Below are 16,184 nucleotides of genomic sequence, written 5' to 3' on the forward strand. Positions count from 1 at the left end.
ACAATAACCTTTCCTTATATGTATTTTTGCTGGCTGTGTGGATATTTTAAGTGTGCAGTTACATTAAATATCATCTAGATTTCTTATCCTGTGTTATTCTTTTGTCAAAGAGGAGTGAGAGAATGGCCAGAGAAGCAAAATTAAGTAGCAGCAAAATTGACTTCTGCATTTCTGTCTTTGTGTCAGTAAACTACTAAAACAATGGATTTGATATGATTAGCTTAAATTGGCTGGGGGTTGTTTTAGTGATACTTTTTCAGTGGGCAATATCATGGCTACAAGAAAATTCCTGAAAACTCTAAGCTGGAATGACAACCATGGCCTGACAGGATTTTTGGTCTTGAAAAAATCTACATACAAAAGATATAGTTTCTTGGTCTATTTAATTTAGCCTCTAAACCTAATAATAAAAAAATAAAATAAAAATAATCTGGATGTTTTTATATGTTCGTAAACGAAAAAAATGGACCCCCATGTGCACAGCCATTACTCTAAACAATTTGAACCTCCTTTGAACTGAAAACTTACACGTTAAGAAACTAATGTGGACATACCCTGATGTTGTCAATATCTATGTAGGGCATCATTTCAGATTCGCAATGCTGACTATAAACTAAGCAGCCAACTCCAGTAGGCATCAGGCTCATGCTGAAGTGCATGCTTAGGTGTGGTTTTATGCTGCAGTGCATATTAAAAGAAAAAAAAAAGCATGTGTAGGCTCTCTCTGAGTATAGAGCATGCATGCATAGTTGGGTAAAAGTGTGAGTGAGTGTGTGTTTTAGCTACACGGCCAGGTCATCGGGGCGAGCTCGTCCACCGCCACTCTTGCTGGCCCGACTTGGCTTGCGGTTGTCTGTCCCCGCAGCAGCAGGAGGCTGATGCATCTCTGCCCTGGTTACCACAGTGAAGTCACTGTGCAGGACCTTAGGTGCTGTGATGACAGCAGTTTCCTCTTTCATTGCCGTCTCCTTTGGCATGAGAGAAGAAAGAGGGGTGTTGCGCGGAAGTGTGGGAAATGCAGATTGCTGCTCCTCTGGTGTTGGGGTCTTTTCCACTTCAGGAGAGGAGGAGGCTGAGGCTGAATTTTTTCCATTCAGATCGTGGACTTCCAGCACCATGTTGTTCCAGTTCTGCTCCATCACCACCAGCTGTCCTTGACTTCCAACACCCACTTTCTCACTGCTGCTATAAAAAGAAGCAGCATCCAACAAGAAGTCGTCTGGGTGGAACGCCGTGTTGTCCATCTTCATCCCAGCAGGCACAGGGGTGGTCGCAGCGTTTAAGGAGGTCACAGCAGGGGAAGACTCTGGTGGGCTGTAGGCCCCTCCCTCAGCTGCCCCGTCTCCCGTCACACTCACGCTGCCAAATGTCGGCAGACAGTCGAGCACCAAAGGAGAGGTCTGCTCAGGGATTGTCTCTGCGTCTGTGGGCTCATCTTCAGCCAGAATCAGTGACTCGCTGTCAGGTGCAAACTCATTGGTGACCCCTCGCTTTACTTTCTTCCAGCCTAGGTGATAGATCTCCAGCAGGTTGAGGACCAAAGAGACACAGGCAACGACCAGCATAAAGATGATGAAGATTGTCTTTTCAGTGGGCCTATGGTAACAGAGGAACAAAAAGAGGTTGTGATTAACAAATCACACCAGTGTATAATAGGAAATGTAACATTAAAAGAAAAAGAAGGAAGAAAATCCAATGTTATTGTTGGATTTCTCATTGTTAAAGCGATAAAGGCTGCAGTGGGAACACTTGGTGATAATCAATTTTAAATAAACCACAAGGGGAAAAATGTTAGTATTTGAACAATATCTTCATAGACTAAAGTAACTAGCTCCTTACTATTCAATATACTATTTATTCATACTATGTCCTTTTACTTTAGACTCCCTCTGTAAACACAAAATCCTCTTGTGTTAACTGAAATGAACCTTACTGTACTCGCTTGTACACTGTACTTCCAACTGGGTCTCTCTCCTAGAGTAGCTTTGCATGATTGTCAGTTCAAAATAATTCAAAATAATCCTTGAGCCTTTTTGCAGGCCCTAGATTCATCCAGATATTGAAATAAGGCTTCTCTTTAAGCCCTTTGCCTTGATTCATACTGACTGCCACTTACAAACAAAAGATTTGATTTGACCATGCTAAGGTTATCACTATTATTGACATCATACAACATACTAATGTGATACAAACTGTCTGATAATGAGTGTTAAGAGCATTTTGTTTATTTATAAATAAACTGACTTCTGACACTGAAAAGCTTCTTAAAAACAGACCTAATCAGACACTTAAACCACCCTCATTTAGCTCATTATTTCTACCTCTTCCAGGAAAGGAAAGATGATTCGTAATTTGTTTTGTTTTTTTGCCCCTGTGGTATTTAAATACTATTGGGTATCAAAATTCTAGTAATGTGGCAACTAGGGATGGGTACCGGTATCCGGTGCCATGATGGCACCGGTTCTGACATAAACGGTAGTAACCAGACCGAAAAGCAGCGCACATTTCGGTGCTTTATTTCGGTGCTTTTTTTTCATGAGCTGTGATACGCTTTAGATTCTAGCCAATCATTTTACGTTTCCCAGGATAGTAGGCGGGGCCAGGTACGTACGTTCTTTTAGAGCAGAGCTACAGATTAAAAATGACCAAGGCAAAGCGGTCAAAAGTCTGGCTGTACTTCACAGCAAAATTAGCAAACTCAGCAGCCTGCAACAAGTGCTTTAAGCTGATACTGTGATACTGTCAAAGGAGGTAACACCTCAAATCCGATGAAGCACCTGGCGACGCATAGCGTTTTTTTTAAAAGCCGAGAAATGCGCCGTATTTGATAGCTTGCTGTGAGACCTCACACCGAGCACCCTGCGGGTGGGTTACCTGTTATCGGACCCGGAGTTAGCAACATCCCCCAAAAACACGAAGAGGAGAGTCCTGGCCCCTAGCCCTGCCAGTGTAGCAGAAATGATGACGGATGATGATGGCAGCAGCCGCCGTTCTTCTCTGCGTGAGTAGCTTAATGTTGTCCGTGTGTAATTTACGTTGAGTAGGCTAACCACGTTATTAAATGAATGCATGTAAGGTGAACTAGCAAACATCATCATAGCTACATGCGGCTGTCTTCTTGTTTGATGGCAGATACTCCCTTCACCCTGGCCAAAAAGGCTAAAATGACCAAAGAAAAAGTGGAAAACAGTTAAACATGAGAGGTTTTTGGACAAAGTTTGTGTTTTTTCCATTGTTTAAGCACTGCTTCCAGCCAAGAGTGATGTCATAAATCCCCTATAGCTGCAGAAAAGGCTAACATTGTTATCTTTTTACAAAAAAACAGCTGAACATGAGAGGTTTTTGGACCAGTTTTGTGTTTTCCATTCTTTACATTCTCTACACTGCAGACTTCTCCCACAATTCCACCCAGTGCTTCCTGCAGAAGTTCTCTGATGACTCTGCAATAGTCGGCCTCATCACTGATGGGGACGACAAGGAGTACAGAGGTCTGACCCAAGACTTTGTGGACTGGTGCCAGCAGAACTACCTCCAGATCAACGCCAGTAAAACCAAGGAACTGGTGGTAGACTTCCGCAGGCACAAGCATTCTCCACTGCAACCACTGAACATCCAAGGTATGGACATTGAGGCTGTGGACAGCTACAGGTACCTTGGTGTTCATCTGAACAATAGACTGGACTGGACTCATAACTCAGACGCCCTCTACAGGAAAGGGCAGAGCAGGCTGTACCTGCTGCGGAGACTCAGGTCGTTTGGAGTGGAGGGCCCACTCCTGAAGACCTTCTATGACTCTGTTGTGGCTTCTGCTATCTTTTATGGTGTGGTCTGCTGGGGCGGCAGCATCTCTGCTGGGGACAGGAAGAGACTGAACAGGGTGATCCGAAGGGCCAGCTCTGTTCTAGGATGCCCTCTGGACCCAGTGGAGGTGGTGAGTGACAGGAGAACGGCGGCTAAGCTGTCATCCCTGTTGGACAACATCTCCCACCCCATGCAGCAGACTGTGACAGCACTGAGCAGCTCCTTCAGTGGGAGACTGCGGCACCCACGGTGTGGGACGGAGAAATTTCGCAGGTCTTTCCTCCCCACTGCTGTCAGACTCCATAATAAAGACTTTAACTGATCAAGCACACACATCCATACATATGCAATAATACTAAGTGCAATAATCCTTTCTGTCATCGTTGTATTTTTACTCAGTTGTATATAGTATTTGTATTTGTATTCTATTTTTATCTTATTGTATATTTATTTTATTTTATTCTATTCTGTACAGTTGTGTACTGTATTTATTCTTATTGTATTCTAATTTTTACCTCATAACTTTTGCACTGTCCACTTCCTGCTGTGACAAAACAAATTTCCCACGTGTGGGACTAATAAAGGTTATCTTATCTTATCTTATCTTATCTTAAGCACCGGTTTAAGCACCGTTTAAGCACCGGCACCGTTTCAAAAGTACCGGTTTGGCACCGGTATCGGATAAAACCTAAACGATACCCATCCCTAGTGGCAACCCTGTTGGAGACAGGAATATTAATTGTTGTTTTCTTTCAACTCTTTGAAGCAGTCTATTAGCCACAACACTACAACTGATCAAACTGCAATGCCAGCCAGAATTGCTCTTTTTCATTTAGAAACAAAAGGTCCCACATCGCAGACAGGTCTGGCCCGGATCTGGCATCAAGCTAGCACTTCTGACTGACTGGTGTCATGGCAGGATGTATGTCTACCAGATGTGGGCCAGGTCTGGCAATGATGGCACTATTTATGTTCCTATTTTCCTATTTTAGTTAGAAGACCCAAATGCCATGTTGCAATACTATACTGCTATTGTAGCCAGCGTTTCAAATGCAGGTTTGACAGGTTTGTGAGTGTACACTTTATCCAAAACCTAGTGAGGGTTTACTCATGTTTATCACTACTGATTGGAAGGTTATTGGTTCGATCCCTGGCTCCTCTAGTCTGCATGTCAAGAGTGTGAATGTGTATGAATGTAGTTAGGAAGCACCCAGTTTAGAGAGAGTGTGTGATTGGGTGAATGTGGAGCACTTTGAGTAATCCGGGAGAGTAGTAAAGCATTATCTAAGAATTAGTCCATTCACTGTCTGAACAGAGTTTCGTCATGTTACTTTTGCACTATTATGTTCTGGCACATGTTGTTATTACATGGCTTGATTAAGGTACACATTAGGCTGACATCTGGGGCCAGAGCTGAAACTGTTCTGGGCCAGCACAGGGCCAGCAGTGTGTCTACAACTGGCCCATGGCTGCACACAACTTACACATGGCCCACATACCACAAAGAATGACGGCCCTTTGGTATCCCAGATCTGGTTTGCCAGAGGTAATCCACACAGGGGCCAGCACAGGACCACCAGTGTGTCTGCAACTGGCCTTGTGCTGGCCCATGTGTGGGCCACCTCTTGCAAACCAGATCTGGGCCACCAAAGGGCCGTCATTCTTTGCGGTATGTGGGCCATGTCTAAGCACATTGTGTGGGCCAGATCTGGGCCATACCAATTTTGCTATGTGGGGTGTTGTTTAGACTATTAGTGTTGTACAAGAACATAGAGAGTGATAGACTCAGTAAATATAACTGAGTGACAGGATGTATGTGTAGAGTATAATGAAGAATTATTAAACAGACACAAAGAAAAAAATCTTTGATTGTGATGCAAAACAATAAAACTGAACTTTCTTACCTGGAGATGAAGCAGTCCACAGTATTGGGGCAGGGCCAGCGGCCACATTTATAGAGAGGCCTCAGCTGGAATCCATACAGGAAGTACTGCCCCAGAATGAAACCCACTTCAAACAGAGTCTTGAATATTATGTTGAAGATGTAGGTCCTCAATAATGCCCCGCGTATCCTGATTTTTCCATGTTCGTCACGAATTGGGGGTTTCTCCTTTTTCCCTCCACCATCACCAACTCCATTGTGATAGAGAGGGTCATGGTCATCCTGGTGTCGTCCGGCCTTTCTGAGCTCCTCTTCCCTCTCCCTCCTCTTCTCCTCCATGCGAACAATGTGTAGTACATGGCCCAGGTAGATGAGGGTTGGTGTGGAGACAAAGATGATCTGCAGCACCCAGAAACGGATGTGGGAGATGGGAAATGCCTCGTCATAGCAAACGTTTTCACAACCGGGCTGCTGTGTGTTACAGGTAAAGTCTGATTGCTCGTCACCCCAAACTTCTTCAGCTGCTGCACCCAGCACCAAAATTCGAAAGATGAAGAGGACTGTGAGCCAAACCTGGGTTGGACAAACACGACAGTTAGAAGCACAGTAGTTAGTACTTCCTGGATAATGCAGAGGGTAACTAAAGCTTGTGGTTTCTCCACAGTGTCAGTATGGTCTACCCTTTACCAAACTGAAAACCAGAAAATGTCATCAACAATGTTGGCGTATCAAAAGTTCTATGAAAAGGAAATACAGTGAAAATCATCAAAAGGTAAGCTTAATATGTTTAACAGATCATGTTTTTGTTATCAATAGTCGGTCACCTTTCCAATCACAGTGGAGTGTTCTTGAGCATTCTCCAGCAGTCGCCCTAGAAAACTCCAGTCACCCATGCTTCTCTCAGTTTTCTAGCCTGCAGAGAGACATGAGAGTCTATGGTGAACAACAAAAAGTCAATTAAAGAACAATACCACAGAAAGTCAGTATTTAGGATTTTATCTGAACTTTTATGGCTGATACTGTTTTACCTTGTGTCTCTATGTCTGATTGTAGGTGTCTGTGTGTGTCTGTGTCTCTCATCACAGCAAATCATGTCAGTATGTATCAAAATCTCTGAGGAATGTATACAGCATCTTGTTGAATTCACAAAGAATTAAGCCAGTTCTGAAAATCAGTACTAGCAAGTGTCCTAATCAAGTGTTCGGTGAGTGTATTTTCCAGGACGTTTATGAGGAATCATTCGATCTCTGTCAGTCTGTTTCCCTTTTTTCTTATGCCAAACATTCGCTTCCTCTTCCTGCAATCAGTTTGACACTTCTTTTCCATGAAACATAAAAAACTAGCATTGTTCCATTTTTAGTCTGTGTCAAACACAGACTAGAGAGTCCTAATGAGATCTAACGGCCAGTTCATCTATAAACTCTTTAGCCTAGAAACTTTTGAAAGTATTCATCTAAGCCACAGTTATTCATATATTTAGTTCAATACAATTAAATTTTATTTATATCTCAACAGTAATTGTCTCAAGGGGCTTTATATTATAAGGTAAAGACCTTACAATATAAAGGCTATCATCATCAAAAACAAAATTCTTTGATATTCTGAAATATTGCTTCATATAAACGAGTGCTGTTAATACTTACCAACAAAATAACTGCATGAACATCTCAAGCAGTATCTTGCCTTACAATACCTAGAAATATCTTCTTTTACCATTTAAACCTTGGTGTTTCACTGTGAAATTTTACAAAAACTTGGCTGCTGCCCAAAAAGCTCTTTTCAACTGAGCACAGAAAGCATAACTACTTTCGAACTTCAATGCTAAAATCAAGAAGAGAAAAGACTTCAAAATAAAATTTCAAATAAGTTGGATTGTTTTGGAAAAAAAAAAAAAGACAAATTAAGCTGACTTACTAAAATATTGTTGTGTTGTCAGTGATAAATCCATCGACCAGAAATCAGAACAAAAACTATATCTGGAAGGAAGACACAAAATGCTTTGTATTAGCTTTTTGGGCTCATCATCATACAGACATCACACAAAAAAGGATACAGAGCTTTTTGATGCTGATGCCAATATGAATCTTTTTTTTAACCAGAAACATTTTAGTGCACAGTAGGTACAAATGATGCCATATACTTATAGTATGGCATCGGAAAGGGTCTTGTTACTCCTCACCTGATGCTAGGATTAGTACCAGTGCTAAGAACTGTCCAAATTTTTTAAACAGTTCAGATATTTTAAATTATCAATCACACAGGTCTATAGAGTGATAACTTCAAAATTAATTCTGCAGCATGATGAAAACCCCAGAAACATAGCATAAGACATAAAGAACTAGCTAAATTGAGTCCGGCAGCGAATGGTATGACCTTTCAGAGCATTCTCATTCCCAACATGTAGCATAACTACGATTTGTCACGTCCCATGGCATCTCAAAGGTAACCTTCCGCATCCCTATGATACGCTCCGGATTGTGGATGGAATCCAAAAGAATGATGCTCGCGGAGGTAACACACATTCCAGCTGTGTATTCCAGCCCTAACCGTAACCTTAACCCTAACCTTAACCATATCAGATAGTGTTTTCCAAAGCGATGCATGATCAGATGTGTAGATTCATTCCAAACAGTTCTCGTGCCTCCGAAAGCTTAACATACCGACAACTTATCTCATAGTGTCGGTATGTTACGTTTTGGGATGAGAATGTGTTGGATCTTCACAGAGTCCAGGTTTTAGCTTCATAGATTCCATGTGGAATTACATGAAAAAGGAGAAAGAGGTTCCACAGAGGACCCGGAACAGTCAAGTACTCTGAACAAAGTGTACTACTAAGAATTGGTAGCTGCAGTTTAAAAGCGCTCATTTATCACTACTTTGATTTAATTTCACTCTTTTTTCTTCATCTGACATTTTGGTGCAATCCAATGCTCACAGTAGCACTGCATGTGTCTGATTGTTTGATAGTTATTCCATGGTATACATTTGCTTTTGGATGTGCCAAATTTGTGTGTACTTGCATTGGTATGTGTGTGTGATGCGAGACTGGCTGGTTAGTGGACAATGGCTGGCCATCTGTGAGAAGTGAAGTGAGTGAATAACAGGTTGTCGCTGTTGAATGCCGGACTCATCACATCCCAGGAATGCTGATGGGGGCAAATGTTTGCCTGGGATTCCCTGATATGAACGCACACAAACATATACACGCATTCTAAAGTTTCAGCAGTGTTCTGTACTCCTGCATACTGTGTAACTTACTTCCAAAATAAAATGTAAATCCAGGAATTTGTGTCTGATGAGAGGTAGGTCAACTGAGTAAAAGAAAAAGAGAAAGAGAGAGAACGGAAGCTCCATAGACAGAAAGGAAATATCGTGGTCTTGATTTAACTGTGTTCTTAAAAAACTGCTTAGAAACACAAATAAATAAATAACAAAGACTTTTCAGATGTCTTACACGTGAAACATATTCTCAAATGACAAATGGCTACTAATTCACCAGTCTAACGGTGGTATGTGTACATGTACATGATGTGTTGACGTGATGAAATACCATCGGCCATGGCAGACAATAGGGAAGCTGCCAGATGGATATTGTTCTGGCTGCTGTGTGCTTTTGATGGATCAGAGGTCTTTGTGCTAAAACAGCCCAAACAGTTAACTCCTGGCCTGCCATTTGCACAACGAAATCCGAAAATATGCACAGTCACAATAAAAGACAATTCTGTTCATTACTCAGTTAATCAACTACCTTAGTGTATATCCAGAAACCTGAGAAGACCGTGCTCAGTGTTTAAGCAATTAGTTTCACATGGTGTGGAATAGTACTGAAGATGATTAAATGCAGTTTGCTTTTAAGAAAAGATATTTTTGATACATATATTAAAAATGTAAATGTATGTCTAAAAGTGCCATTCCAAAAATGTGGAAAGAGTTTCTAACTGTACACACAAGTGAATAAATGGGCCCAAAGTTGCCTAAGATACTAAAAGTACAAAACAAATTTTTTTTTAAAGTGTGCAAAGATTTATAGAATGGCACACAGCATCTAAAGAGAGTATGGAAATAATCAATTCAGCAGCTGGTTGGCTGGTTAGGAGCAGCAACTTATTTCCTCCATTTACTACAGCAAGTCACACAGTACAATTCCAACAAGCAGAAAAACTACAGGAAGGTTCTTCCTTTCGTGGTAACATTAGACAGTGTGTCTCCTATACAAAAGATAAACAACTAGCAATGGTTGCATTTAAATATCCATCAAAACTAAAATGTAAGCTTCCCTACAGTTGACCTCAAATTTATTTAAAAACAAAAAAACAGTCCTACCGCCTGTTTTCCATTAGTTTCTTGTCCATGGCTCTTTTAAAAAAAACTTATTTTTTAACTAAAGTATCAAAATCTAGCCTAAGACCCCACAAAATGCATTCTTTTTTCCCAAAGATTATTTAAGCCTGGACGATATTGGTTTGGATTTGTGGCTTCCTGTCTGCCGTCTTTCCCACATGGATGTGAACGCATCATGAGAGGTGCTGATAATCCAGCAGGTGGAAAGATGATAATGCCTCTTCCCTCCCACTTCAACCTCCAGCATCACTCTACGGTGACCCTGCTTACCGCGTTTCTTCTCTTCTTTTTTCTTTTAGTCCCACGGAGGTTCTCGGGGCAACCAAGAGAAGATTGGGCAGATTGATAGAAGGGAGAAGGGAGGGAGAGAGACACAGAGAGAGCAATACACAGAGTAACAGAGAGAGAAAGTTAACAACAAAAAAGGAGGGAAAAAGAAAAGAAGAATACGCGAGGCTAGTCTAGTCTAAAAAAAAAGGGCGCGTGTGGAACCTGTCCCGCGAAGGCGAAGCACAGCGGCTGCGTCCCGCGTGGCCAAGGCCATCCGCCACTGTCAAACATTGGTGTCCCCGTGCAAGGGGCGCAGGAGGGGGGTGGTAAGGGGAAGGCGCGCGTTTGAGTGCGCGCGCGTGTATATGTGGTGTAACGCAACTATCACATTCCTGACCAGACAAAAATTTTATTTAACAACTTCTGTTAAGGGAAAAATAAATATTTGGATTGTTCCTTGTTGCAGTATGAGGTAAAACACCCTCTGGGTATTAGCTAATAACTTACTAGCTTTTTTACTGTCATTACAAATAAACATCAATATGGAAGATTACTGATGTCAAAAATGGAGAAATCAGAAAAAAAACAGACAAAAATTGAAGTGTAAAAGTAAGCTCATCTTTCTACAAGTTCTTCATATTGCAACAGTTTTTAGCCCCCAAAAGGAATTTACATGTTAAAGTGTTACATTACATGAGTGTTACATACATGACATTTAGTTACAAGTAAATTACATTCAGTTACAAAGATGATATTTTAAATGAAATTTAAAAGAATAGACGCATTAAACACCATCAAGTTTTAATAATAAAAGATACAGGATAACAGAAATTAAACACAACAAAATACAAATGTAAAGACAAAATATAAACAGAAGCAGAAAACACAGAAACTAAAATCAGTTATCCCAAGCTTAGTACAGACATGAAAATCTTGCAGCAATAGTCAGCCGTGTGGCCAAGCTTAATATGGCCCAGAGCGCCAGTGTACAATAAAATGAATTCTATCCACCCAATGACAGCCTTATAATTAAACACTGACATATAGCCCATTTTCACATCTTTTAAACAGAAAAGACTACCTCAGTATTCATGTGAGATTAAGTGATTCATAGTATAAATGTTGACTGCAATAAATGTGAAAAGTAGAGTGATAAATAACATCCACAGTCTTAGGAATGCAGGCAGAGACAAATAAATTATAAATGTCACTGTATCTTTTTTAAAAACCTTTTTTCACTCCAAAATGTTGCAAAGTTTTTTCTTTTTCTGTAAAAGAAAACAAGTTTTTTGTTGTTGCTTCTTAACAACTACAAAGAATGGGGTGACACCATCTATTCACCTATGTTATCACTTAGTTTTGTGTCACCCAAAAAAAGTCCCTCTGGGTAGGGGAAGGAATTGTTGCAGACCTGTTTGCTCACCAGCAGGGGTCAGCAGAGTACAGTATCTCATTACAGAACAAAAGAATTCATGGGTTTGTCTTTTTCATTCCTTTAAAAACAAACATCATAAATATCATAAGAATAAACTACATAACCAGTCAAATGAAAAGAAGATTAAATGTTATCTGGAGACTTTTTGCATTCAATTAATTATTATGAAAAATACAACTTTTTGTAAATATTTGTACATCAGTGGCTTTTCATCAGGACCTTTCAATCAGGACAAGGCCCAGGGGTTGGGGACTGCTGCTTTACATTACTGCCTTCTTGTGGTCTGCTTGCTTTGTACTCATAGGAAATTGTAGCTGTCCCCATTTTTTTCTTTCTACAAACAATTTATAGAACATGATTCTGGACATTGAACAGAATAAAAAGTATTTAAAATGACTTCAACATTAAACACATGTAGTTAAATGCACATGATGTATTTACATTTTTATTTGTTAAACAGCTTATCTACATACAACCTCATTTAACATGAAAGTATAGTTTTAAGATGCTAACATCCTCTCCACCCCTTGATTTTCTATAGATTATCATTGAAAATGTCCAATTTGTGAGTTGTATTTACATTTATGATTCTCACACATGCATTATATCTCTAAAATGACAATGTTTTTATCAGTTTCTTCTCCACCCTCCGTCTTCTAGCTACATTTCAAAATCAGGTTGAAACAAGTGACTTCTGGTTAGTCCTGATCCGCATCTTCTCTCTGCTGCCTAATTTCCTCTCCTTCTGATCACAGAGACCCCTACAAGAAAAAATAAATAAATTATATATAATATAAAGAAGTGCATATGGAATGCACAGCTTAAAACTTAAAAACAAAAATAATGCACAAAAGAATTGCGTCAATCAGCTGATTAATCACCTGACTGTCTGATTAATACTATTACCTAGAGACAGCCTTGATGACAAGATATACAAGTTCAGCCATGTTAAGGACCATGCAGATAGATGAGGTAGTGGCCATGAAAACGGTGAAGATGGTTTTCTCAGTTGGACGTGAGATGAAGCAGTCCACCAGGTTAGGACATGGCCATTGATCACATTGCACCAGCCGTGGCATCTGGAAACCATCGTACACCACATACAGAGCATACCTGGAGACACAGATATCGTACCATCAAACCAAAACAGCCATGTGAGACTGACGGAAAAAGGAAGCACTGATCTTACATGAATCCTGCTTCAAACAGCAGCCTGAACACCAGGCTGCAGGCATATGTCCACCAGAGGGCACCAGCTATTGGGAGCCTCCGCTTTTTCAGAGTCTCTAACTCCTCATCTTGGCCCTTTGCACTGAGAAACCCAGCTCTACCAGGACTCTGTCGCACAGGATGAGATCATTTGAGCACTCAAAGAGCTTTCTACTACAAGTCTCATTCACCCAAACACACACATTCATACATGCCTAAGTGCCTTTTTATCTATTATTAACTTACACACACTGATTGATGCATTGGGGGCAAATTAGGTCTCTGTCACAGCTGCCCCAAATGACATCATCATTTTGTCTGTCATCACGATGACTTTGCCGTAATCATAATAAAACAATGCACACACCTGAAGGAGCTTCCTCTTATCTCTGTGGTTACGATAGGCCACATACATGGCAACCAGGAGTGTTGGCGTGGAGACAAAGACAAGCTGAAGACACCAGAGACGGATGTGGGACACAGGAAAGAACTGATCATAGCAGACGTTTTCACAGCCAGGCTGAGGGAAAAACAAACCAACCATGATCGTCACAATTATGACAACATCAGTGTATAGTTACTAGACCCTGTGTACGAGAAAATGCTAACTTCCTGGTTTGAGACCGGATGTGGGGTTGTACATTTCCGGTAGCTTTACTTTGCGGTCAATCGCTACTGCGAAGATATACTCCAAAATCATGTCCAAAACTCGAAAACGGAAAGATCGCGTTAAGTTACAAAGAGCAGAAGGTGGGAACACTCACCACTGTTGTGTCATAAAAAATCTAATGATCAATTTTGACGTTTAAAGAGTTTAGATCGATCAGTTGTTTACATCACTCAACACAAGCAGAACTGCATTACTGCATGCAGAAGACACATCGTCCACATTCAGAAGCACATCTCTGTATAGTGACAGTTATTATGATTTAAACAGGCAAATGTTCAGCATTCAAACTACAGGTGAAGAATAGTCAAACCAGATGTTTCCCTGTTATGTCGATATCAGCTAGTCAAGTACACACCTACACAGCATGTCAACAAACCGTGAAAAAAAGCCACACAAAAAATGAACGATTGCTGGTAAGGGTTTCTATACATTAGTATTTACGATGGGTATGTTGTGACTTACCTTCACAATTACAGTGGTCCCTCGCTAATAACCCCGTTCACCTTTCACCTCGCTGTTTCGCGGATTTTTTAGTGCAAGTTTGCATGCTTATTTTTACATCACATTGTGTCCTGCGTCCTGATCGCTGCAGACAATCTCCTCCGTGACGTCTCTCCTGTACAGTACAGAATCACTGCATCGATCGCTAGCAGTGTGACTCTGAAGTGCAGAACTGTATGTCAACAATGTCCACAAAACGTTTTGCACCTTCAAAACATAAAATTGGCTACTTGATTTCACCTATCGCCGGTTATTTTTTAGAACATAACACCCACGATAAACGAGGGACAGCTGAGAAATATAACATTTGAATCCCTTTTCTCTTTTGCTCTGAGGCGCGGGGGAAAAATATCAACAAGTCGATGAACATCATTTACAGATATATTGGGTAAATGCCCAAGACATCTAGAGAAATGTAAATCGCCGCTTGATTCATTCACTTGCTTAACTTGTTTTGGACCGTAAACAAGGCGCGAATAGGACACCGGAAACAGGGTTAGGGTTAGGGTTAGGGATGAACCTGTTTTTGCCTTCAGAACTGTCTTAATTCTTCGTGGCACCAATTCAACAAAGAGCTCGAAACACTCCTCTGATACTGCGGTCCATGCCATCACTCAGCTGTCGTTTAAACTTGTCACAGAGTCTCCGTTTCCTGGCTGACAGGAGTGGCGCCCGACACAATAAAAGCACAATAAAAATATTAAGTGGTGATAGATAGTGACTACTTTTTAGATTATTAATACTTTATGTAGTATAAAACTTTACAGTATAACTTTGAAGTCAGTTCTTAGACAGGAAACCAGTGGAGAGAAGCCATCTATTAAAACCAGTGAGAAGAGTAGATTCTGTATTCTTCGAGAACTAGGGGTGAGAGAATGATTCTTTGAGCTGCAGAATTCAAGCTCAGACAATAAAACCCAAATCTTATTTTAACAAATAAGTGTCATTATAACTTACATCCCATGTGTGGATCGGATGTAAAAATGGACACGTCCTACCTGCAATGTGTTACAGGTGAAGTCAGACTGCTCGTCCCCCCAGACGCTCTCCGCGGCAACAACCAGCACCATGACCCGGAAAATAAAAAGCACAGAGAGCCAGATTTTACCCAGGCTGGTGGCATGACGGTTCGCCCCGACCAACTGAGTGTACAGAGCGGGCCAAGACATCCTGGGGGAAAGGACAGTGACAAGGGAATGGGAATGCTTGCACTACAGAACAGGGATTCATCAGCATACTCGTTTGCATTTCTTGTCATTACACGGTCGTTTTTATATGCTACTTTTACAGCCTCTACACGTCTGACACATGGACACCGATTTCAGATTTCAGATTTACAAGGAAGTCAGTGGCAAACGATGAAAGCAGAGACCGTCGCTGAACAAAAGACGAGTTTGAAAGAGGACGGGATGAAAAGGAATGAAAGTGAGAGGAGGAGGGGAGAAGGTCCACTGCCAGCATTCATGTGAACTGATGAACCTCTCTGCCCACTGTGGACTGTACTGAACCGAGCCCACTCATCTAAAAGCACACTGAAACACACTGTACAAGCACACTGCTGCGGTTCTCACTGAGCTTCACTGTTCACACTCGGTCACTGATTGGTTCATTCATATTTTTTAGATGATGTGTACTTGCACTGAAAGAACCTGGGATATACTTCACATGTCATGCTTATTTAGAGGTTTGTTTCTAGCTGGAGATGTTTTGTCGTAAAGTAAAAACAGAAATTCTGATAAAAACTGGAAGCAACTTTTACCAAAATGAATTAAGATTAACTTTTGTTTTGTCTTTGTTGTTTTCTTACCTTGTGTCTTCAGTGTCAGGATGTCTCCATGAAAGTATTCCACATGATCCTTTTCAGTATAAAAGCGCGCGCACACACACACACACACACACACACACACACACACACACACACACACACACACACACACACACACACACACAGCCTGTTGTTGCATCAGTCACATTTAAAAGAAAATCTCAGTCTAAGAAACTAAAACACAAACCTGCAGCTCCTGCTTTCTTTGCATGAAATCAAAGATGTGCCTCTCAGTGTGAAGTGAGACAGG

At 41.0% G+C, this 16,184-nt stretch overlaps 2 protein-coding genes and 1 long non-coding RNA gene across 4 annotated transcripts; 1 reads left to right on the forward strand and 2 right to left on the reverse strand.

Moving 5' to 3' along the window:
* LOC113016594 (gap junction alpha-3 protein-like) lies at positions 1 to 10,397 on the reverse strand. 2 transcript variants are annotated; one of them, XM_026159519.1, is made up of 5 exons: positions 10,295 to 10,397; positions 7,598 to 7,659; positions 6,508 to 6,596; positions 5,706 to 6,256; positions 1 to 1,596 (listed from the first exon to the last, which is right to left on the reverse strand). In XM_026159519.1, the coding sequence occupies exons 3-5, from the start codon at positions 6,574 to 6,576 to the stop codon at positions 783 to 785; spliced, it is 1,434 nt and encodes a 477-aa protein (XP_026015304.1). In that variant the 5' UTR covers positions 6,577 to 6,596; positions 7,598 to 7,659; positions 10,295 to 10,397; the 3' UTR covers positions 1 to 782. The 2 variants fall into 2 exon arrangements, with proteins under 2 accessions (XP_026015304.1, XP_026015305.1); XM_026159520.1 differs by lacking the exon at positions 10,295 to 10,397 and adding an exon at positions 8,942 to 8,971.
* Positions 6,207 to 15,185, forward strand: LOC113016596 (uncharacterized). Its single transcript, XR_003271264.1, has 3 exons — positions 6,207 to 6,260; positions 6,348 to 6,455; positions 15,124 to 15,185. It is a non-coding gene; the product is annotated as an uncharacterized LOC113016596 (long non-coding RNA).
* On the reverse strand, positions 11,622 to 16,184 carry LOC113016595 (gap junction beta-2 protein-like). The gene is made up of 7 exons (XM_026159521.1): positions 16,122 to 16,184; positions 15,917 to 15,965; positions 15,108 to 15,279; positions 13,306 to 13,458; positions 12,919 to 13,067; positions 12,636 to 12,842; positions 11,622 to 12,490 (listed from the first exon to the last, which is right to left on the reverse strand). The coding sequence occupies exons 3-7, from the start codon at positions 15,276 to 15,278 to the stop codon at positions 12,403 to 12,405; spliced, it is 768 nt and encodes a 255-aa protein (XP_026015306.1). The 5' UTR covers position 15,279; positions 15,917 to 15,965; positions 16,122 to 16,184; the 3' UTR covers positions 11,622 to 12,402.

This window comes from Astatotilapia calliptera, chromosome 23 (genome assembly GCF_900246225.1).
Source record: "Astatotilapia calliptera chromosome 23, fAstCal1.2, whole genome shotgun sequence".
Lineage (NCBI taxonomy): Eukaryota > Metazoa > Chordata > Actinopteri > Cichliformes > Cichlidae > Astatotilapia > Astatotilapia calliptera.

Bases quoted from the DNA above. Each gene is read 5' to 3' on its own strand.
- LOC113016594 (XM_026159519.1), bottom strand. From the start codon at position 6,576: ATGGGTGACTGGAGTTTTCTAGGGCGACTGCTGGAGAATGCTCAAGAA. The intron at 6,257-6,507 runs GTGACCGACTAT...TGTCCAACCCAG, and splicing joins ACTCCACTGTGATTGGAAAG to GTTTGGCTCACAGTCCTCTT. The intron at 1,597-5,705 runs GTAAGAAAGTTC...CTGTTACCATAG, and splicing joins GTGGACTGCTTCATCTCCAG to GCCCACTGAAAAGACAATCT.
- LOC113016595 (XM_026159521.1), bottom strand. From the start codon at position 15,278: ATGTCTTGGCCCGCTCTGTACACTCAGTTGGTCGGGGCGAACCGTCAT. The intron at 13,459-15,107 runs GTAGGACGTGTC...TTTTTCCCTCAG, and splicing joins TCACCTGTAACACATTGCAG to CCTGGCTGTGAAAACGTCTG. The intron at 12,491-12,635 runs GTAATAGTATTA...TTTTTCTTGTAG, and splicing joins GTCATCAAGGCTGTCTCTAG to GGGTCTCTGTGATCAGAAGG.